Consider the following 24,468-nt stretch of genomic DNA (forward strand, 5'->3'; position numbering starts at 1 on the left):
TTTGCATTTTACTCTGCATTAGGACTCAACTATTGATGCCTTGCAGCTGCAACAGCTCCTTAATGAAGTGATCCTGCAAGGTAAAGCTTTTACAACCCAGCTAATGTCTTTGGTGCTTCTCTGTCCTTAATCTAGTGTAAATTAGACAGAGGATTTAGTGGTGTCCTGATAGTCCTCTAAAAATCCTCAGTGTGGCTTACTGTGCTGTTGGATCTTGAAGAATGAGAAGTACCTCTACCATGGTTCCTTTGGAACAGTTTGCTTTTATACTTTTTTGTTAACCAAAGTAATGTTCACATGAAGAAGGTGATGGAACCCAGACCAGCTGCTAATAGAGTCTTTAACGCATGGCTGTCACCAAAGCAGTGCATCTGTTTGACAGCTAAATTTCACCTTCCCCTCTTAGTTCTGCTGTGGGATAACCTCTGCTCAGCAGACTTACCATACCCCATGCTGCCCTTCACCTGGGTGTCCCTGCAGCCCCCATGAGCACTCCTTTCCTGCTCCGTGCCCCAGCAATTGCAGCAGGAACTCAGTCCCTGTCTGGGCAGCACCAGTGAGTGCCCCAGGGAGCTGTGCCTCCCACTCTCCTCACTGTCACCCAGTTTCTTCCAATCCAGCCCCGGCTTGCATCACTCCTCTGAGGAGGCCTGAAGCTGGGTTTCAGCATTTTCCAGCCTTCTTAACCTCCCTGCCTTGGAAACAGCATTGGACTGTGCAGAGTAGCTACCTGTGAGCCAAAACAGGGCACCTGTCTCAAGGAAGGGAGCAGTGGAGTTGTCTGAGACATGTCAGACTCCCTCAATGGACCTCAGTCTGACACGCAGCTCTTGCTGTTGTTGGAGACCCTGAGCCAGATTTGGGGCTTTTTAGCTACATGAGCCTTCAGACTGGTGTCCTCCTTCCCTCCAAATGGTGACCTGGTGCCTTTGTCATCCCCCTCATTCTCTTTGATTCCTTCTGTTTTGTCAATCCCTGCAGATGAAATGACCAGCCTGGGAGGAAGATTCAGCTTCGATTCATGCAGAGGCATTTTAGCTCTGATGGATGTATCCTTTCAGCAGGAGCAATAAACTTCCCTGGTGCTGCCCATCCTTGCCTTGAATTATGCCTGAGCTGAGCATCCCAGTGTGAGAACCTGCAAGTAAATATTAGTCACAGCTCTCAATAAATAACTGTCCCAGAGTCTGTGCAGGACTTGGCTTTGCATGCCTTGGCTCTGATGTCTCTGCTGAAAGGTGAGGGTCAGCCTTCTGCTACCAGCTGACTCTTTGCTCTCATTTTCCCCTCTGCAGGACCCAGGGCTTGGCTAAGCCTCACCCTTGGGTGCAGGATCCCAGGCAGAGCCAGAGATGAGGCAGCAGCACAAAGCTCAGGCAGAGCTCAGCTCTTCCATCATGGATGCAACCACATTGGCCTGTGGTGGCAGCTGGAGCAGACCACCAGCATTGCCCGCAAAGCTGGCATTAGGGGGAGAAGCGCTGTCGCTGCCGAACCACAGGCACTAACCTGGCAGGCCATTCATCCCTTCCAGTGTACCTTCCCTATTTAGATGGATCACACAGGTTTTTTTACTGTTAACAAAACAACACTGGAAATACATTGCTGGCTGTTGTAGAACAAGAGGGACCCTTGATGAAAACATTTTCTGTGTGTTTTCTCCCCCTTGCTTTCTCACTGTCTCTTTTCTTCCATGCCTTGAAATAACTTCAAGACATTTTCAGACCTTTACAAACTGCTAGGGAATGAATAAAAATGACCAGACATCCCTCTCTCTTTCCAGCTTTCTGCATCTAGCCAGTGAAAGAGACTTTTCCCCTTTTCCAAAGCCCCTTCTGGGCTAAGCGAGCGCTGTGAATGCATGGCATGTGCAAAGAACTGACAAAGCCACTGCTCTGCATTAATTCAAGATGGATTTTTCATTCTTTGGGCTGCATACAACCCATGTACAGTGTGACCTATCCTGACCTGCAAAGACCAGATCAGCTTTTTGTCACTCAGGTTTCATGGCAGTGGCACTTGTCTGCTTGTATTTCACTGGTGATGAGTTTTGCTCTCAGGGAGTTTTTGACACCTCAGCTGCATTAGGTGAGGTGCTGCATGTCTGTCCAGGACTGCTAGATGGTGTAGGGAGGGGAGGAGGTTCACTGACTCAGTCATTCGAGCATCCCTTGGGGATATCTGCTGACACCCCATGGCTCCTGCAGCTCAGGTGGGAAAGTGTTTTCTTGCCTGCAGCAAATGCATGCGTCAGGGTTGGCTCCTCATGCTCTTGGCTCCTTCAGTACCTGTTTCTCCAGGAGGACCCAGCCAGAGCTAATACTCATGCTCAGCAGTAAGGCAATGTGCCCATGTGGTCTGGAGTACGGGGTCATGTTTGTCCACAGGGGCCTCTGTGCTCAGTGGCTACGTGTCAACTGAAGCCATCACTGCAGGTTGCCTTGTGGCTAAAGGCACCATATAAATAGAAACCTTTTGTGTTTTTTGTGAACACAGGTATGAGCAGCCGTGCAATGGGCCAAAGAAGGTGAATGTAACTATAAGCTTAATTGAGAGCAGAAAAACTCTTGGCTTTCTCAACACGAAGTAACAAAGAGAAGAGACTGCATCTTATGTCTTTATGTGAAGGCAGCATTCTCGGGAACAAAGACAGCCAGGTTTAGCTCTCATTAACTGTTCAGTTCTTAACTAAATGCACAGCTCAACTCGAATGGACGACTCACACTGCAGGAGTTTGGGAGCCTCTGGCGAAGTCTCACTAAGTACATGGTACACGAAGGCTGCTCTCTCTTCTCTGCTGATACTGTACTCTTGGGCTTTTCATCAGCAGGGAGCAGATGCTCTATGATATCAAAGCACTGGGGGGAAAACATTGCAGAGGTTGCTTGCTTAGTGGGTTGGATTTGCATCCTCTCATGCAAAGGCTGAGAACTCAGGAGGCAGTGGTGTGTGTAAAGTGCTCCAAACAAGCAGCCGAGGCTTCTCTACCACAGAGTATATTGAGGTAAAAGTGGGGAAAGGTAGGAAGGCCAATCAGGCTCAGAATTTGATGGACATCTCTGTTTGTGTGCCACTACTGGCAATTTTTTTAAAGCTTTCTAAGCTGAAATGAGTTCTTGAATAGAACCATCTGAAAAAATGTCACTTCCTCATTGTTTGAAGTGGAAATGTGTAGGATCTGGTGAAAGTTTATCTAGGAAAAGTTCTACTCCAGAACAAACATTATGTCTGGAAGCAGTGAGGACAGCAGCTTGGTATAAAGGGTCCCACCTAAATTCAGGCAGCTCCTCTGTGTCAGATTCTTCTCTCATCAGTCTTGCTGCAGGATGGGAAGATTTCCTGAAGCCTCAGACCTGGATGAGCTCCTTTTTGCCTTAGCCTGAGAGGCTGAGACAAAGCTGAGATGGTCTGAGGCCACCTAGGACATGGGGTGCCAGTTCCCCAGCTGGCAATGGTACTCTTCCCGCTGACAGCACCTCAAGTGTTTCTTGTGGGCTTTCAACAGTGAAAGAAACAGGGAAAGATGACACCACAGTATTCAGGTACTCCTGGCTTATTTCACATGTAGTATACCACGTATTTTTGTCAGTGGAGGTGTGAGTGTTCCCATTGCTGCCTGCACACCTAAACCAGAGAGAGTGAACAAAAAAGCTTCTACGCACCCAGAACTGTGTGATTTCTTACACCATAACGTACTGTCTGAGCCTTCTGGAGATAGGTCTCCCTTGTCATGGTCACCCCTTCTTGTCACTGAACTTCCTTGCAGCCTATTTATTCAGTAGTGAAAGCATCCTACATAATTAGCTGTGGTGGTAAATGTGGGAAATGCTGATACCAGTTTGAAACCTGCATTTACGCTGTTTTTTAGGACATCTTCAGCAAGGAAGACAGAAATCATTCTGGATTTCTTGATGTGTCTGAATTGAAGAGTGCGATACAGACAGCAGGTACGTCCACAGGTGCAGAGCTGCTCCCTTTCTTGTCCCTGTGGCGGTGAAGGAAAGGATGAAAAAGAGAGAGGAAAGAAAAAAAGAGCCTCAAGGAGAAAGCGGTTTGGATTGCAGAGAAGTGCCAGTTAGATCACAGCTGTGCTCAGAGATCGGCATTGTTTTAGGGCATAGAGACAGAAAGCTCATTTTGGGGAGGAACTGCAGCTGGGGAGCCAGCAGAGAGATGCAGAGCTGCATAGCACTGGCCAGAGCCTACAAACTGGTCTGTCCATCGTCCCTCTAGGTCATGGACAAAACATCCAGCAGAGGAAAGGAGCAAGGAGCAGCCTATGCTTGTGGTTACCCCAGTTCCTGCAGTTTCTTTCCAGGGCAATGACTAAGTCTGTGACAGACATTTATTTGGTTTGCACTGACCTCTGTTGGCTACAACAATGCTGAAACTTGCAAGGAGAGCATGGGACCTCTTCACACGAGTAAAGGATTTGAGCTGGGTCGTCTCTCCAGAGACTTTGTACATGAAATACAGCTCTGAGACAGCAATCCTGTTCCAATCCTGCAGTAGGAAAGCTCCCATTTGGCTACCTAGAGCTTAGAGTGGTGGCCCCAGGAGAAACCTGGTGCAGAACTGCTATGTGTGGAAGCTGTCAGCTCAGGGAATGTATAATTTTGTTATTGCTGAGTGAGGGGCAGAGCATTAGCATCTGCCTGAGGAGCACAGTACTACTAATGTGCCAAATGTCAACGGAGAAGCTGCCAGGTCCATTCCGTAAGAAAGGTGCTAAACTGTAAAACTGGGAGGAATACTATACCTTGAGATGTCCTGGCAGCCAAAATATCTGCAGCTATTTGAAAGGATAAAAATGCATTATTAAATGGTAAATTCAATACATGTTAGGCTACAAGCAGTTCCGAGCAGGGGGTAAAAAGAAAATTATAAGCTCATTTTTGCCACCTTCTGAGCCAGAGAGTTGCGTTTGAATCTGGCTTTGCATTAGAATGTTCTCTGTCCTGGCTTTTAAGCAGGAAGAAGTGGACAGCCCCAGAAAGAGTTTGGGAAGATGGTCCTGCCTCTGGGAATGGCACTAATGTGTCTAAATACATGCTCCCAGCCAGTTGTTCCATGAAGTGTGCAGTGCTTTCCCCAGAAAAACACTGAAGTCTGTGCTTAATTTTCACTGTTTTCCTAATGCTTCAAAGCATAATAATGATGGGTCAAATTTTCTGCCAGAGTAAAGCATGCTGGCTGCATTAACAGCACTACTGCCCTCAAGTGCAGGAACATTGACCTGGGGAATTTACAAACTCCTCACTGGCAATGCTAAATGCATCGAAATAATTGTAACAAAACAAAATGAAAAACAACAACAACAACAACAACAAATCCCACATGAAGTCTGTGTTTTAAAGCTTGACTAAAACTAAGATAAGGAATCCAGCAGACAAAAAGTGTGAGGAGTAACCTTAAAAATAAGCAAGGGCACATAACTGAAAAGTCTTAGAAACAGAGAGGACTTACGCTTCAGTCTTGCTGATGAGGTTAATTGAGAGACATTGCCAGGTGAGCAGATTTCAGAGAAAGTGTATCCCAGACTGACCATGCCAAATTGTCTGTGTTTTATTAGTGTAAGACACGATTATGGCATCTCATAAGCAGCACTGCAATGCTTGCAAGAATCTGCTCTCCAGAGAGAGCTTGATTGAATTTCCACTGCCTTCAAAAGGTTAAAAATGAGATAGGATTCAATATTCACTACTACAGTGGTTCTTGGCAGTCGTTTAAAACTAAAATCAAAGAAGAAATTTCATTAATTAGATTTTTTAATTACTTTTTCTTCCAGAAAATAAATCTAAAGTCTTGTTTATCTTAATTTCAAATGTATCTTAAATCCAAATGTATTTCCATTATTTAAATATTTAGCATTTTAATTCCGCTTCCTGCTGTAGACCTCCAGCTAGGCTCATGCAACCAGTTTGTCATTGTACTAACCCACTTCCATCAGCTGTATCTCCCCCTGTGCAGGTTTAGAGAAATAATTTCCTTCTTTTCTGCTTATTCAACTAATTTGGCTCCATGATGAGTTAATTTAAACCTGAAAAGTTTAGAACTGGTTGAAAAAGCAGGAAAGCTACTTCTCTTCCAGCTGAGCCACTAAAAACTAGAAGTGAGCAAATAAGACTCTTCTGAAGTCTCAGTGAATGCATTAAATTGAAGCTATCAGTCCAGCTCTCTGCAGAAAAGTTCTCTTTTGTTTAGCAAATCAACTTTTAGTTCAAAATATATTTAAATCATTTCTCTTATGTAGCCAGCACATTTAGGGTAGTTTTATTTAACTAATAAAAGAGTAATTCTAAAAGGCAATTTTTGTTCATCCAATTGAATACCAATTTCCATCCAAACAGACTGTGACACAAATACTGAATAATAAGCTAATATATTAAAAAAAAGAAGAAATGCACCCTTTACCATTTTCAAATAGAAGAGAAAATGTAAAAATTAAGAATCCCAGGCATGCTATGCTGCATAATAGTATGAGTGTGCACTATCTCCCTCTTTAGCAGAAAGCGACAGTGGTATTGTAAATTCTGTGCTTAGACTAACAGTTATGAGCCAAATAAACTCGCCCTTTCTCACAGAAAATAAAATCTAAAAAGGCAAAGTGAGATAACACTTGACTATTTAGCTCAGTGTTCCCTGTTTTCTGACCTAAGCCACAATTCAAGCAAGTGACTAGAAGGACTTTGATTTTCCATCACCCTGCCCTGACTCTCATGCACAAACCTGGGGAAGGGGAAGCTGCTGTCCAGGGATGCAGAGACATGCCATGACAGGGTGGAAGGCTGAAGACAGGCTTCAGCTTCTTTTCAGGGTGCACAAGGCCATCAGAGCTGGTCCGTCATCCTGCAGTGTGTTCCCAGTGCTGTCATTCTTCTCCCTTTGCAGGTCTGGCTACCAATGAGCAGCTCCTACACCTGATGGCCTTGCGGTATGGTGATGCTGGCAGGAGAATTGGCTTCTCTGACTTCGTGTGCTGCATGCTGCGCCTTGAAACCATGACCCGTGAGTCACAGAATCACACAGAATCACAGAATGGTTGGGGTTGGGAGGTACCTCTGGAGATTATATAGTCCAACCCAACTGCTAGAGCAGGTTTGCCAGAGCAGATCACACAGGAACGTGTTCAGGCACGTTTTGAATGTCTCCAAAGAAGGAGACTCCACAACCTCTCTGGGCAGCCTGTTCCAGTGCTCTGGCACCCTCAAAGGAAAGAAATTTCTCCTCATATTCATATGGAACCTCCTGTGCTTCGGTCTGTGCCCATTGCCCCTCATTCTGTCATTGGGCACCACTGAAAGGAGTCTGGTCCCATCCTCTTGACACCCACCCTTGAGATATTTATAAACATTTATAAGATCCACTCTCAGCCTTTTCTTCTCCAGCTCTCTCAGTCTCTCTTCTTAAGAAAGATGCTCCAGACCCTTAATAATCTTTGTAGCTCTCCACTGGACTCTCTCCAGTAATTCCTTGTCCTTTTTAAACTGGGGAGCCCACAACTGGCCAGTCCTAGTGCTGGGGCCTGGGATCAGACAGAGAGTGTGGCAGCATGTACCTCCCCAGGGAGAATGCAAAGCCAGGCTGAGGGCGATGGCAGGAGGCGAGGGACATGCTATGTCTAACAATGCATGTCTAACAGCATAGCCTGGAAATAACAAACCTGCACAAAGTCCAGGCATCCCTTTGGGTAATCTGTTTGCCAGAACCAGATTTGTCTCCCGCCCACAGGAGCAGCTGGCTGGTAGAGAGCTGTTTAGCACGGGGAGTAAGCAGCAGCAGGGAATACAGTGATGCCCAGGCTGGAAGGGAGATCAGCCCCCAGTTTTCCATCAGAGCTCGTAAGAATGCCTGTGGGCTGCAGTGGCACCACGCCGCCCTGTGTTTTTCCCTGGTGAGCAGCAGTGGTAACATATATTCAGAGTTTTTTCAGCTGCCAATCCATTTTTTTTACTGCATGAATGTAACCTGGCCCCTGCAGGCTTGTTCTTAGAGCCCCTATACGCTAACTCATTTTCTAAAAACAAGATATGCCCTTGTGCTGGTGCCCTTCCACACAACCTTGAGCATCCTGTTCCATAGTAGAGGTTCCTCTGGGTGGTGTGTAGCATTGCTGGTACCACTGAGAGGAGACTGCATGCATTCATGGCCAGTGAAGAAGAAAGAGAAATGTCATCTCAAGTGGAAGGCTTTAACTTTTGGTTAAAATCTGGAGAAGCCTGAACCACAGCAAGGGATGCGCCCCTTGTTTTTCTTTTTCCTTTTTTTTTTTTTTTTTTCTTTCTTTTTTCTTTTTTTCCCCTGGCAAGATGTTCCCACCAACTTCAGTGAAGTTCTCTCCATATTTTGGTAGGGAGAAGGTCTGAGGTTCTTCTCAGCAGATAAGACAAGCCCATGCCCTGTGTTGAGTCCACCTATTGTCTAACAGTTGCAAGGAGGGAGTGTTTGAAAATAAGCCTTTGCCTGAAAGTAAATGGAATTCTGTTTTACAAAAGCATAATTTTTACTATTATAAGTGTTTTGACTGGAAATACTGGTAGTTAAACAAACCCAGCAACTGTGAACCATGTGCTAGAACATTGCTGCAGCAATTTAGTTAATCTTTGGAATGAGCTGTGTTTGCACAGTGCATGGAAATGAGTGTTCATTTTTTGCCCATGTGTTTTTAACACTGATGTTTTATGGGCCAACAGTGGTCAGCGGATCCATCCAGATGACGCTGCCTAAACTCACATTTCAAGGGAGTACAGCAGAAGCAGCTCAGAAAGTCAGTGTGTCCTGATTGTAATGCTTTCATTAAAAAACAGATAACTTGTAAGCATCCATTTTTTTGGTGATTATACATGTCACTTGCTGTAGCTGAAAATTCGTATGCCTAAATTATTACTGTGGCATTTTTTTCCATGTTAAAAAAAACTCTCTTACATTTTAAGTGGCACTGTGAAGACAACTCCTTTACATCCATGTGGAAAGGAATCTCTAAAAGTTTCATTGCTGTCTGTAATAAGTATCTTAATATGATTTCAACTCTTTCAGTTATCACTTTACAGAGGGTTTAATGTGGAATACATTTCTCAGACTTTTCAAACCATTGTGAATAAGATGGTTACAGGAGAAGATGATAAGAGTGCCAAGTGGGAATAAAAGGCAGTCTACCTTTATGATGACATAAGTGCAGCAGGTCTCATTAAATCATTACTTATCCTTTCAAGATAGCCAGAGATGAGACCCAAACCAAAAGCAGGAGCTTCTTTGCACACTCTCTTTAACTGTAGTTAATGAAGCAGTAAAGGGACACTTACCTCTGCCCAGAGGAGGTACCTTCAGCACTGCCGTTTTTTCCTGGAAAGACTGCTGGGCGCAAGCCCAACCCTGCAGATACAACCTTGCCAAGGGGCTGGGTGCAACATGGGGGTTTCCTTACTCTGTGCCTTTCTTCAGCATAGTATAGGCTGGATGTGCTTCATCGTGACCGCTTTCCTCTCTGCTTTTCACTGCTTTGGATCATATAGTTAGCTCTGGTTGCCTCCTAAGGGGCTCTTCTGCCCTGTTCCTACACTCTCCCAGCAGCCTTGTACTTTTGTTTAAAGCCAGACAGGTTAAGAAACATTCGTGATCTTAAAATGTCTTTTCCATCCAGAGTGAAAAAACAGTCTTCTGGAGAAATACATCTTTCAAGGATAGTCAGACTTAAATTTGTTTCAACTTTTTATTACTGTTTATAACAGCACATTTCTAGCAGAAAAGTAATTTCAAGATAAATAAAAAGAACTCAAAATACTTTGTTTTGACTTTATCCAAACACTTGGCTTTGAACATTTCTCCTAGACAAACTGCAATATAAATGCATACATAGAAATTCAATATTTGAATGGATTTAAGTTTTCTGATGGCAAAGTGTTCTGTCAGAAAACTTCCAGCAATGTTAATTTCAAACTCTAGCTGAATAACAGCAGCATCTGCATTTATATTCCTTGGGAAAAGCTTGCAAGGCATACTAATGACTCCAAGAAAAACACTTTCTTTAAAGCACACTGTGATCACTCACTGCCAGGAAAGGTGGAAAAGGACCAACAGAAAGTTTCCCTGTGGGAAGGCGTGTTTCATTAGTTCACCATTCTCCTGTCATTCTTCAGGCAGGAGCTACTATTGAAACAAATTATGAGAGCAGATCAAAGCAGTCACATTGAGCACTCCCTGTCCCTACATTTTTTGTCAAATTCTGGCCCTGCAGTTGTGATGCTTTCCCAGGCTGTGGCCCAGGGCACAAGGCAGTGGGTTACCCAGCCCAGAAATGAGATGTGGCTTGGCAGGGCAGCGCATGTGGACACCCAAGCCAAGCAGAGCATCCCGACATGGGGGTCACATCTGCTTCTCAGCTGCCACAGCCTCATGTCTGCGTTGTGTTCTTGCTTCCTCCTCATGAAGTATGATTTTCTTTGTTCTACCCCTAGGTGCATTTCAAAACTTAGCAGGGGATGGATCACAAATTTTGATGACAGCAATGGAGGTAAAAATGCTCCTGCCTTCTCTCCCAGTCCAAAGTGGGACCACTAAGTGTGTTAGCAGGAGGGTGAAGTTAAAGGTGATGTGTGATATATGTTGCTAGGGGTTTTTCACCAACAGTGCTGGGGGTTTTGCCTGGTTGCATGTGTGTAATGGGCAGCTGGGAGGTATTTACCTGGGGTTCCCTGGCCTCAGTCACATAGCTTGGCTACGGTGAGCACAGTTCAGGGGTGCCCATCCACATCCAAAGCAGAGTCTTCTCTTACTGCTGCCAGCCTTGTCGTTGCTGGAAACATTGCTCAAAGTGACTTTGATGAAGTGGGGAAAAAAAAAAAAAGCCCTTATTTCTTACCGCCCCATCTGTTAATTCTGAATTGTGAAACATCTTGGTTTTAAGAAAGAAATTGCAGACAAATGCTTGCTGCTGCTGTTTGTCTTAAAAGCACAGCCTGAAGGATAGCTAGCCGAATGGGGATACATCAAGCTTTTTATCAGCTAGTCTGAAGCAAAAATCCTGCTGTGCTCCGTAGTGATATGCCTGAGTGCTGCATTTTATCAGTCTGGGGACTGTTATTTGACAACAGTGTTTAAAAAGACGTTTTTTAAAAAATACTTTTACAATTTTGCCATCTCCTGTTTACATTCTGTGGTTAGTTCAGTGGTTCATCATTGATTAAAGCGTTGTTGCACCTAGAGCTGAGCAGAGTTTCCAAGGAGAAACTCCGAAGCTGTTTTACGGGGTGGTCTGTAAGGCAACCGCATTCCCATCCACCCACAACCACGCAGGTGCTGTCCTTTCCCAGCAATTGCTCCTGCTGCAGCTGCTGCAATAATTTATCATGGAAAACAAAATATGGAAAGTGTTTATAGGTGTGAATTGTAATAAGGGAAGAAGGCATTTCCAAACCCCCTTAACTCTCCTGTGCAGGACAAAATACTGCAGTCACTGGGTCAGAGCCTCAAGGTATCAAGACACATGTCTGAAGGTTTAGTGTAACATCATTATGTAACTGTACCTTTTCTTCTCCTTTTTCCAGTGGCTGACTCTTGTCATGTACACCTAAGGGGATGTCAGAGCTCAAAGTGGCTGGTAAGACATCTCCTTAGTACTGTATGTGTTGAGAAGAAAGGAGTGGGTACCCTTAGAGTGGCCAAGGTGAACATGAGTGAGTGCCTTACAAATAGCTCACCCTGGGGTTGTGGCAGGTTTTGAGAGAAAGAGAAAAGATGAGACCTGCAGCATGAGAGGGGCTGCAAAGGGAATTGGAATTGGGGCAATTTTTTTCTGGGGAATTGTTGATGGCCTTATTGGTTGCTCAGACCACCAGTGGCTCTCATCAGCCCCTTGCCAGCGGTTTTCACCTGAGGTAATATATTTCCAATAGATAAACTAGCAGAACTTGTCTTTTTTTTTTCTTCTGAGGGATGCAACTGCTCCTGCATATCTTACATAGCTATACCAAATGTAAATCCAGGTAGGGATGGGGATATGAGATCAGGACCCTGGGAACTACCGAGCAGTCAGCTTCACCTCTGTGCCTGGGAAGATCTTGAAACAGATCCTCCTAGAAGCTATGCTAAGGCACATGGGGGACAGGGAGGTGATTTGAGATAGCCAGCATGACTTCATCAAGGGCAAGTCTTACCTGACCAGCCTCCTATGATGTAGCAACTGCATTAGTGGACAAGGGAAGAGCTTACAGATGTAATCTATCTGGACTTCTGTAAGGTCCTCCACAACGTCCTTCTCTCTAAATTGGAGAGATATGGATTTGGCGGGTGGACTGCTTGGTGGATGAGGAATTGTTTGCAAATATGAGACTAGAAGGACCTCACTATAGAGCATGAGTTGCTTAAATCATTGCTTGCAAATGCTATTCATAGTCTATTTAGTCTTCTTTTTTACTTTCATGAATCATTCATAAACTGATCATAATTTCTGCAAATATATCATTAATCATAATTTTCACTTACTGGTTTTGAATGAAATTCTGCCTGTAGGTGTTAGTAAGCAGCTCACTTGTACAATTCAGCAGCCACTTGCAACTGGAGACTGGGCAGTCATAGCACAGGCTTCTTGGAGGACTGAAACTCTTTTAACTAGAGCCTAACTAACCATGAGAGATGTGGGAAAACACACTGGCTATTTGTTGAAAAAAATTCTGTTGGACGAAATATTATCATTAGTGATTTCTAAAGACTGACCTTCAGTTGTCCTTTTGAGTGAGTCTCTGTACCTCTTTTTTAGGTGGCTTTTCTGCTCCTCAGCAGGACACAGCTCAAGGTCATCTCATACAAGACCCATCCTTGGGGATCTTGAAAAACCACGACGAAGGGGTGAAACCAGGTTTCTCGTGGACATTTGCTTATGCTTGATGGTACTCAGATGTTGGGATGAAGAGTCCTTTTCAGGCAGAACGGACTTGCTTTGGAGAGAGAAAGCTGGATAATGAGAGAGATCCATGGGCAAGCTGGTAGTACTTAATGGCCAGGACAAGCTGAAAGTGCTGACTAGAATCTCTTCTCATCTTCCTGTAAATAGTATGGCTGGTTCTCTTAGTTAATACACAGAAGTCAGGAACAGCTTCATTAAGTCAAGAAAGAGCTTCAAGTAAGAACAGAGTTAGGCCTTTTGTGTGGAAGGAGTGCCTATCACTTAGGTAACAAAAACAATTAAGGCACAGTTCTATTAGAATTATTTCTTAATTTGCTTGTGTGCCATTTTTAAATGCCAGAAAAAGGTTGAAAAAATTAACCATAATTCATAAATAACATGAAAAGGTTTGTGATTTTTTAAAAAAATTTTATTAATTTAAAAAAAAAAAAAGTCTGTGCATATTTGAGTTCATCAGCTGTAGGGATTCCATTTATTTATTATGAAGCATATTAGAGATGGAGAACAGATTGTTCAGTGTTTTTTTCTGATTTTCTATATCAGGATTGTCTGGGAGGAGACAAATTTATCTGAACTGCATTCTCTTTCTGTGTCCTGATGTCTTTAAAAATATAGGGATTCTTCAGATATAATTCCTTCTCCAAAGTTTAACTTAAATCTGATAAATAACTGTAACCTTTCTGCAGCCAACACACAAATTCTGCTTTCATACATTTTTATCATGGTGATAAAAGCAAATCTAGTGATCTACTCAACTATCAGAGAAAAAAAAACCTCTGAAGACTCTATTTGTGAAAATACCAAAAAGAAGGACGCAAATGTCGATGGATGAAAGCAATTCAGGGTTGCCATGGCAATATATTTCACACTATGCCTCACCCAGACCTTCTCCACAAGTTTCCATTGAGGTGTCCACATGCTAGCAACAGATTTACTCATTTGGCAGGGAGATGTCACACACTGGAGCAACAGCTACATCACAAGGTAAAGAAGGGACCCGTGTCTTTGATATCACAACGTCAATCAATCTGCAGCAGTGTCTTGTTCTGCAGCTCCAAGAGCATTGTTCGTGTTGGTAGGTCTTGTGCAAGAGGGGCCACTGAACCCACCCTTTCACGAGAGGGGTGGGGAAAGGGAAATCAGTAAAATTAGACTATTCCAATATTTTTCAGTCATATTTAAACAAACTGACTCCTTCTCCAAAGTGTGACTTACACATCCCACCCGAAATCATTAAGCTCTCTGTCTCAAAAAAAAACCGAAGTTAGCAAAGAAAGAAGATAAATAAAAAGGTGGCCATGGAAAAATAAACATGCTTTGCTAAAAAGGCGTATTAGTAGGTCCATTTCAGAGAAGTGTGCTTGTTTAGCTTAGTCTGGGAATTCAAAAAGGGTGAGTAGGAATCTGGAAGTACTTCTGTATGATGTCCACCACGCAGCTCAGGGATGCTCAAGCTGGCCCAGCCCCGCTGGAAACAAACTGTTTGTAGCTACATGGAAGTCACTCATGGTGCAATTATGAAATTCAGTTCAAGTCAACAGGCTTAAATACATTCTAGTTGTGTGAAAGTCCCATCTATAAAAATACCAAGCTGTTCAGCTCAGCGCATTAAGAATAGTCTTTAAAACATCCTAATTTGCAGACAATGTATTGCGTTTCCTTTTTTTACGACACATAATTGCCTTTCTGTGGAAGGCAATTCTGCTTGTCGTGAGACAAAGATCTTTGTCTCTGATAACTTACTCTGGCCACAGACTGATATGCTGCTGCTTCTTCACTAAAAAGCCACCAGACATCCCAGATGAGAAACACTGATATATGATGTTGTCTCCCTGTGGACAGATGCTGGGGATGCAGGCTCTTCTCATACCAGGGGTACACGTGTGCCCATGGGCAGAGCCCCTGCAGCCGGTCGTGACTGCACATGCTGCAGGTTGTACCCCACCTTCATCACACCAACCCTTCACTATGGTGTCTGTGGTCACTGCAAGCCAGTGGTCCCTGGGACCATCCGACCGCCCCTTTGCGTTTGTGTTCTGGGGCCTGTGTGCTGATCCTGCACCAGGGCAGAAAGTAATAACTCACCGCTGTCAAGCTGAGCCTGGCTGCCTGTCTGCAGCCTTGGAAGAATTGGTATTCCACTTGATTTATACTTCCAACCAAGCTAATTAAGCAACAATGCAGGAGGAATCCATCATTGTGACAGACTTGTTGATTAACCATCCCACAAGCAAAGTCAAGGGTGTTTGGTAGCCTGAAGAAAAAAAAAATTGGGTCAATAGGGAGAAAAACAGTGATTTGGCCGTATTACAGTAGTGACTATTATTTTCAAAAGCAACAAGAAGCTTAATACATTCCACAAACACAGGGGCCAACATTAAAAACAAAGGCAGCTCAGATCAGTGGGGTGTTAGATAAAGAGGGAAAACTTCATCATCTCAGCTTTGTGTGATTAAGCTGTGAGGGCCAACTTTATGGGCCTGGTGCCCTCATTAAAATCCTCTGCACACCTTCATCAGTGTTTGCCAGCTCTGAAATGTTAGTGCAATCCCCATGAGGTTTCTGACATTTGTGAAAATGCTGAGATTCGTGCAATTATGATAATATCCTCTCTAATTTTTTTGATGAAAATCAGTTTCTAGTCCTCAGGGACACAGGTCTGAAAAGCCCTAAGAGGATCTTCTATTAGAAACTGAAGAGAAGGATTTTTAAATCTTCGTGATGCTAAAACCCTCATGAGGGTAAGAAGCAAGCAATGTGAAGAAGCAGAATCTGAAGCAGATGAGATTAGTGATGCTGAACTCCCTAGCACTGAGGATGGGATAAAATGCTGATAGAATTAGGTAGCATCTGAGACAACCATTAGCATCAGAAGGACTTTGGTGCAGAAGTGGCGACAGCTGACCTTGCGAGCATAATCTCTGGATGTAGATTTTGAATCTCCGCTGTTAACTGCTCTTCTACTGGGAGCTGAAGTTCCCCATGTCTGGTGTCTGCCTGGCAGAGGCCATGCCCGTCATTGTCAGGATGGATGGAGGAAGAGGCTCTTGCATGTCTTGCCTACAGGGCCTGATCCTGCAGATGTTCCCAGGGCATGCAGCCTGGATTAGGGCTTTCCAGAAGCCTTAGAGACTGTGGCTTTGGTGCCCGTGACTTGGTGAACCCATCCTGCCATTCTGGTATGGGAGACTGGGAGTGTTGAGGGCCAGTTTCACAGTAACTGAACCTCCTTTTCCGCCTTTGGCTTTACATCAGGTCTCTCCCAGAGAAACTGCTGCAGTTTATACAGAATAAAGAAAACATCATCGAGAAAAGAACAAAAAAAAAGGCACCATAACCTCATGCATGGCTGAAGGGGGGAAGGCTGGTTTTGACCCTGGCTGTGAGCAGCCTGCTAGCCCATGCACATTATGGCCTGCACTAATGATTTTTATTTTGTTTTTCTTCTTAATGCAATGCAGTCCTTGAAGCAGGGACCAACCATGCCATACCGCAGTAGATGCTCTGACTGTGGCCTGCAGAGTCACAGGTGTCTCTCAGGCAAGGGTGCACGGTATGGGACTGATATTCCTGCGTGCAGCCTGGAGGGACACCTGCAAGCCTGGGCATACTCAGCTCTTGCTGCAGCCTGCCCAGAGATGGTGACCCTTTCTCAAAAGAGGTACCTGTTCTTCTCCCAGTACCCCAAACTCAGGGAGGCAGATGGACAGCCTGTCAAGAGTCATCCCCCGCGCTGTGTTTAGGTAGTTCAGCAGGAGCACAGGCCATTTTTCTGATGGGAGGTGCTGGCTGTATCTGATATTATTGTGCTTAGCATTAACTCTTGTCTTTGCTGCAGGGCTAGAGCTGAAATATGTTGCTTTTACCTGGCGATTCCTTACCCAAAATAACTAATCCTGTGAATCCTGGCTGTCCTCCTTGCATCCAGCCCTATTCTGTGGCAGCTGCGCCTTTTCAGCCCCAGGCCGTGGGATGCCCAGGCAGATCAAGAGGTCACCAGCCTTTGCGAGGACGTTTTTCAATGCTGTCTGGCAAGCTGGCCAGTGCCACCCGCTGTGCCTGGGCCAGGTGTCCCCAGCCCACTGTGGCTCTGGGGCCCATTTCTGCTGCATGGCAGTGACATCTAGAGGCTCCCTGGCCTGAGCTGTTGTCTCACTGCTCACATGCTGCCGGCAGCACTTGGCAGCCAGAAACCTCCTCCTCACAAAGCTCTGGGAAGCCCATTCACACCCTAAGGGGGAAGTATTACAAGACAGAAGTCGAAGCTTCTTCCCTAAACCACCGAGGGTAGGATCTTAGTTGTGGCACCTTGAGGAAGTTTGATATTTTTTCTGGGATCCCAGAGGTTTGAGGGAGCCAACCCATGTCCCTTCCCTGAGGGACAAACTGGTCCACATGAGGCTTGTGCTGATTAAATAATATATACAACTTCTCACTCAAGGAAATATTATTTCTTTGCTTTATATGCCATCCATTAGATTTGATGCCATCCAACATAAAATGCAAAGCTGTCACAGAACCACCCCTGTATTGAGGCTGGCTGCACAAGATAAAAGGTTATTGTGTGAACAGTATTACGTATTTAAAAGCGATGCATTCAAGAAAGGGGTGTAAATATGCCATCTCCATAGGCTGAATTTTTCAGCCGGTTGATGAATGCATTCCTGAGTTCGAGGTGAAATGCCTGTCATAGAGAGAGATAAGGAATATTATCATCCATATAAGGGGTACGTGGTATGCAATAGAATATGTATTTGTAAGGGTCATATAAAAGGGGCATTGTGAGTCAGCAGAGCAGACAACAGATGATCTTCTAGCCTAAAATCAGGGAATGAGCAGCCCAGTGGAGTGAACCTTCTTCATCAGCCTCAGATTGTGCAGCCTAAAAACCTTTCCCGTTATCTCTGAGGGACACAAGTTACTCCTCCACCCAGTAAACATCTTTGTTTACTAATGGTGTGTATAATCTGTAAGACCTAAACACAGTCATTAACCTGTAGAGCTGCTAATGTGTCTTGTTTGTTTCTTTGTTTGTTTTTATTTGTTTTTTTGTTTTGTTTTATTCCCCCAAAATTAGCATCTCACATCCTCTAAATCTGAGAGGTGACAGGACATGTGGAAAGAAATTCAGGTTGTCAGGTTGTCTTGATTTTACTGGATAGCAAGAAGAATTGTTAAAAGAAAACAGTGTTTGTGAGTGTCAGATTTTTCTTTTTCAGATACTTTCTTTTCTTCTTAGAAACTGCCATAAAAGCTGCACTTTTTATTATTATGTTGGATAAAACCAAAGGATTAACCCCCCAACACCTCCCATTGGAAAAAATAAACAGGTTGAAGCTTCTAGGGCAAAAAGTAATCAGTAATGGCCAGCACAGTGTTGCACTCCTGTTATCCTCAGAAATCAAAGTTACAAGATGAATTGGACACCTAACCCAAAGGCCACAGATGTCACTGGTTTCCACTGAGGCCCCTTGGCCAAAGCCTTCCACACCAGGCCAAAGGCGTTAGGAAGCCAGAGGGAGAGTGATGTGCTGTCATGGACTTGGACATGCTCTTCAGACATGCTCATCAGACACAGGGTATGTGATCTCAGGAAAACCATGCTGAGATCCTGGTCCGTCAGAAACATTGAGCCTTAGTGGTATCAGCTTAAGTCAACAGCAGTGGTCAGGCTTTGCATCGGACCTTTCATTGCAGCTTCCTCTCTGCAACAGGTACTGCATGAATGCTTGGGTGCCTGCAAGTGGTGAAGGAAGGGGCTTGAAAGTTAAATTAGGCCTGCTCATACAAGACTGTGAGCTTCCAGGGAAAGGCCAGATAAAATTTCACACTAAGCATTATAGTTTCTGTATCATCTATTATTTCATTTCCCATTGAAGGTAGCACAGGGGAGTTTTTGACTTTTAAACAGTCTTTGTAACACTTGGCATTTCAAACAGCTTACTAGGTGTTGGCTTTGAGCTGGAGATGGGTTGACATCATTCCTTCATCCCAAAAGGAGGCATCAGAAGCTCTCACTGAACTTCAGTGGGGCAGTAGGACACTCTGCGATGTGGCTTGAATAAAGTAAGAGGACCCCAGGAGTGTGAAGTTGGGCATGAAGAGGCTGAGATTGGGCCTGTGTGCAGAGAGGCAAAGGCAGCACTTTCTGTGACACTGTCAGAAGATGCCTGGTACAAGCACTGACTCCTCCAGCAAGTCCCCATGACAGTGTGCCCTGTGAGCCCAAGCCTGGCTTACTGGCCTTAGAGATGCTCAGGGAAGCTTCTGTGTCTTGCTGCCCTGGAACCAAATTATGGGGACTTGGGAAGGTCTGTGGTGCACTTCACACCAGGCAAGTGGGAGAGAGCTGAGAGATCTCAGCATAATCCCACATGTCAACTTGGGCCACCCCACCCATGGGACAAGATGCTTCCTGCAGGCTGTGACTCTGCTCCTGGCACTGGCAGGACCAGCCTGGTGGTAGGGTCACAAACTCTGTCTCCCTCCAGACATTAACAGACAACTCACCTGACTTCAGTCAGTTGCTAAGAGGCAATGGGCTGAGGAAACAGCTTTCCTTTGCTGAGCTGGAAGTGTCAAATTGTGGAAGGCGATGGCTGGAAGCTGTTTGAAAAGTTGCTGAAAGGTTCACAAAAGTATGTGGTATCCATGCCAAGCCACCACAGATGCATCTTCAGGATGTGCCCTCCGTGGTGCTGGGCCAGCAGGGGGTTGGCACACATTCCCACTGACCTACATTAGAGGGATTCATGAGTCACACATTAAAAAAATGATTTATTTAATGAACAGGCTGCTGTTACTGAGATGGTGATTTCAGGTGAGATGCTAAGCAAAAGCCTTTGAATATTTCAATACAATAATGCACTTCTAACATAGCAGTAACAAAAAAAACCCCGACTGGTACTAGGCTTTTAAACAAATATTAATGGCACTTTATGGATTAATTGATTCTGTTGCTCAGGTGGGAAACCCGAGGCATAGAAATTTTATTTGCTTCTCTAGTCCCACAGTAAGTCAATAGCAGGACAAATATAATAAAAAAAAATGGAGCAAGATTTCCAAATCTCCCTTTTACTTTTCATTGAACAATTGAAGAGCCTTTAGAAAGGCCTGAGGCTCAAGTGTAGTCAGTGGAAGGAAGTCAGCAGTAGAAATTTTTAGGTCAGGAACAGATTGTTTCTCTTTTTGACAAGATATGCTCTGATTAGATGAAGACTTCATTAATCCAGGAACGTGTCATGTCATGTATAATAGAGGAGTTCAGAGGGATGGAGCACGATGTTCTCCTCCGGTGTGCCGATCTGACACGGTGAGCTCTAGATGGGGATGATGATGGCTACCTGGGTTATGGTGGGGTCCATCCGGGAGCGGTTTGGAAGCAAACACTGTCAGAAGAATTGGTTTGGTGGCATGTAGGGTTGGAGAAGCCATCACAGTGTCCTCTTACCAAGCTGTTTGAGCGCTGCTTGATGGCTGGGTTTTACGAATCCAGACAAATGTTTGCCAACTACCTTTGGCAATCAACCTGGACCCTTTCTTCGGAGAAACAGGTACAATCCAAATTGTTTTCCTGAAAAAAAAAAAGTAATAATGAAGGCATGCAAAGCTTCAACAAGTTTGAGTTTCCTGGGCCAAAGTACTCGAACAAACCTTTTCCCCTGTAAAATGGACAGATTGGATAAGAACTGAGAAACAATATAGCCCCCCTGACATGGAGACACCCCCCTGAGACTCATCTCAATTTAATATGTAAGGTATGCATTTTAACTACTTTATTATTAGGAAACAGACTTTATCTCATTTACAGTATATACATTCTTCTTAAAACCCCGTTTATCCAGTTCTCACGTCTGGAAAGCTTGAACATAGAGACTTAGCTGGGAAGATTATTTAAATAAGGCGCTGTTTGTCCATCTCCACCGAGGAGCTTGCCTGTGGGCCAGATCCTGCCGCAGTTTCAGGCGTGAGCTGCAGATGGCAGGATTGAGCTGCAGACTCGTTTCAAGACCAGAACTCATTTGCTCTCCAAAGCACCAAACCAAACGCTTTCAACCAAGAGCCAAGGTACATGCAGCATCTTGTAGGTGATACTCGTGATACAACGCCAGCACACAGCTTGCTTTGGAGGTGTTAAACTCCTCCTGCAAAATAGATGCTTTTTCTCCACAAACACAGAGACTCACGGCTGATTTTGGTATTACTGGGGTTGCTCTGAGGGTGCTTCACCCGCCTTCTTCCACCCACAGGAAGAATTGTAAAATACACAGAAAAAAACGCTGAAGATAATAAGTTTTCTGGGCAGCTTCTGATAAGGAAATCATTACATCAATTAGGTTATTCTAGTCTGGAAAAGAGATGCCTACATTGACATTAGAGAGCAGGTGCATAAGAAAGGGTGTTCCTTGTCTCCGTAATACAAGAACCAGGAGGGCCAAACAACTCATTTGCTAGTGTGTTCAGACAGGCAGAAGGAGGTGCTTCTTGATGTGGCCTGGAAACAGGGAGCTCATCTCCACCGATGCTGCGGCTGCCAAACCCTCACAGCACTTTGAAAAGCAATTGGACATCTTCACGGCAGAAGAATCAGTACCAAGCTCAAAGGCATCCCTTCTGGTTCATGAGGTACCCGGTCCCTGTCATTATGCCCTCCCCAAGGTGTCTGCTCTTGGAGGCAGGAGATCGTGCTAATGGCCCTTTCACCTGGCCTGATCCAGCACTTCCTGTGGCTTTGGTTCAGGGACTCACATCAGGGGGTGCTGTGAGGTGCGCAGCTTTCATGTCCAAGAGACCATTTGCAGGAGAAAACTTGAGCCTGTGTCCCAGCTACATTGCCCAAGCTCCGAGGCAAGAAGATCCAAAAATGTATAAATAAATAGATAAATAAATGTCTATAAATATACATATATATAGTCTTGACCATAAAGTGGGTTTTGAAGGTGAGAAGGTGGGACTGATTCCAGCTCTGGGTTTCCAAAGGTGTGGGATAGCAGAGTTGCACCATGTCCTTGCACTCAACTAGAGCCAGTGGTGAAAGGCAGAGTGAGCCACTGATGTCAGGACTGCCAGGCTTTACAGCATCACTGTTTGGTAGGCAGAGTTTGGGCCTCTTTCTCATGTACAGGTTGTGCATAGACCAGGCCCTTGCTATTTTGGGTGGAGCCCCTTTTCCACAGCCCATGGGGGAGCAGGCTGCTCTGCTGTCTGCTGTGAGCAATGCATTTTTGGTGCGGGATGCTGTGTGTGCCTGTGTCCCCGTGCACAGCCCCGGCAGCCAGGGAGTGCAGAGCACAGCTGGAGCAAGCAAACCCTGGGCCCAGCGTGGCTTTCCTACCGAGAGTTCTAGTCAACGGATCTGGATCTGTGTGATGATGAGGGAAAGAGGAATCAGACCAACTGGGTGACCTGCACCACCACATGGGTGCCTCTTTGGAGTTAATGATATCCGTGTTAGCACCTTTCTCAAAATCTATTTTTCCTTTGAGGAAAATAAACTCTTTCCCCATTTTAATTAGGCTTAATTTGCAATATGGGAACAGCCCTAATTTGTAGCCATTTCCTGGCAGCAATAGATTTAGTGCTGCTTAAATAGCAGTCAGCACTCTGTCGTCATCATGGCGAGGGTGATGACAGCAACAACTACTAAAGCCAGCTGAGGAGGAACAGCAGGATTTGGGTACTATGCTCTGGCTGGGAATGCTGATGCCCTGGTGTTAACAACTGGATAATGTGAAATGCTGATCAGCAGTTTCTCAGGTCCGTTGGCTTCTTGGCATCAGCCAAACAAGCTTTTAAGCTGTTTGCATGGACTTGTTATTTGGGCTTTTTAACTTCCTGGCTGATCTGGTTTGACAAAGGGGCTTGGTGCTCCTGCATGCAGACAAATTCCCAGTGTTATGAGGTTATCAAGCCTGATATCCTTTAATACTGGCCAGGCAGAAATACGAGTAAAAAATTGTTTTAAAGTTTCAGCTAAAACAAATGCAGAGATGTCACCAGATTGCCATGTGTCTACACAAACCTTCAGCCATCAGCAGGGCATGGCTCAGCACCTCAGACACCTGGAGGAGGTTCTTGCTGGTTGTCATTCAGCGGTAGGGACCCCTCTGGCCAGAGGCAAAGTGAGTACCCACTAATCAGAAACTAACGGAAATGCATTAAATTGAGCAAAGAATGAGTCTGAAGATCTAGAGAGATGGAAAGGTGAGCGCAGCCTCTGGATCCCTTATTGGTGTATCCATACCACCCTGGGAGGTAAGTGAGATGCAGTAAAAATGCAGTGATGTCCAGTGGCAAGAGTGCCATTACAGGGGAAATAGAGCATGTGCTAATGTGAGATCATTTGCAAGATTTTTTGGAGGCTTTTTATTTTTTTTTCTGACTGGCCAGTGAAAAAAAAACATTAGGGTGGAAAAATCTACTGTTTGCTAGTTAATTATTATGGGCCATAGTTGTTTCTGGTCACTTAGACTACAGTAAAATTGTGCTGTCAGAATAAGCTATTCCTCACATTTTGTAGCTAGATGAAGAAAAGTCACTGCTTGCTGGCCATACAGAAAGCAGGGCAGGCCTGATCATCATGTATGCCGTGCCCTGGCTCGCTGCTGTGGCAGGTGACAGGGGAGAAGGGACCCACCTGAACGCCGGCCTTGGCTTTCCACACCAGAAAAGGGTCAGCCCAGCTCAGTGCATCATCCACGCAAACACTGAGCCACACAGGCAAGGATGCCGGGATTTTTTGTGCAGCAGCATGCACTGGCCTGTCTCCGGATCCTTGGTAATTTCTATGTCCAGCGCCTGATTTCTGCTTATCCTAAGTTTGCCCAAATCCTGGGTGTAATCCTTTGCTGGGGCAGGTGGAGTGTAATTCTGTTTATTGAACTACTTTTCCATAATTGCATTTGCCTGTGTCTGGCTCTCTAATCTGCCTTTCCCCAAATCTCGCACAGTACCGCTGGAATCCATTTACGGCCGTGTATGCAGGGAGGGGGCCCGAGGAGGCAGCCGGGCACGTGTGTGTGTACATGTGTATAAATGTGTGTGTGTACATGCATATACGTGTGTGTATATGCATACACACATGCCGACGGGTGAAAGCAGAGCGCTGAGCATGGCCATCCCCAGCAGCAGCTGCCTCCAGCCCTTGCTGGGTTAAGCTCTGCCTCCACCTGCCAGTGGCTTCAATCCCATGCAATTATGTGGAGCTGCCGTGTGCCAGAGTTGTCTGTTCTGCTTCCAAAGAGGCTGAGCAAATGGTTTTCTCTGCTATTTGTCCATACCTATGTGCCAGGGTGTGTTTAACCAACAGGATAAGAGGTAGAGCAGGGCCAGGTGATGGTGGTGACCTGGGCTACCCTGTTCTACTCCCTCAGAGTAGAACCACTGTTGCATCATAAGGACTGGCCTATGGGAATTTGTTGCACCTCCAGGCAAGGCTGCAGGCATTCTACTTCATCACTTTCAGCAGGGAGGTCTTGTAGCTGTGAGGTCCAGCCGAGGCTTGGGAATCTCTGTCCCTTGATGGGCCCACATGCTTAACAGCCTGTTCCCCCCGCAGAGCCCAGGGA

At 45.1% G+C, this 24,468-nt stretch overlaps 1 protein-coding gene across 10 annotated transcripts in view; it reads left to right on the forward strand.

The window, feature by feature from the left end:
* Positions 1-13,533, forward strand: part of CAPN13 (calpain 13) — a 61,632-nt gene extending 48,099 nt beyond the window's left edge. For 8 of the 10 annotated variants that reach the window (XM_021284820.2, XM_021284827.2, XM_021284814.2 and 5 more), the window contains 8 exons: positions 23-80; positions 982-1,049; positions 2,701-2,769; positions 3,869-3,947; positions 6,892-7,008; positions 10,455-10,585; positions 11,544-11,596; positions 12,755-13,533. In XM_021284820.2, coding sequence (XP_021140495.2) covers positions 23-80; positions 982-1,049; positions 2,701-2,769; positions 3,869-3,947; positions 6,892-7,008; positions 10,455-10,585; positions 11,544-11,570 — 549 coding nt within the window. In that variant the 3' untranslated portion in view covers positions 11,571-11,596; positions 12,755-13,533. The remainder of the gene's footprint in view (positions 1-22; positions 81-981; positions 1,050-2,700; positions 2,770-3,868; positions 3,948-6,891; positions 7,009-10,454; positions 10,586-11,543; positions 11,597-12,754) is intronic. The other 2 variants (XM_013371982.3, XM_021284826.2) reach the window with 1 other exon arrangement.
* Positions 13,534-24,468: the final 10,935 nt, after the last annotated feature.

Source organism: Columba livia, chromosome 3 (assembly GCF_036013475.1).
Source record: "Columba livia isolate bColLiv1 breed racing homer chromosome 3, bColLiv1.pat.W.v2, whole genome shotgun sequence".
In the NCBI taxonomy this organism is placed as follows: Eukaryota; Metazoa; Chordata; class Aves; order Columbiformes; family Columbidae; genus Columba; species Columba livia.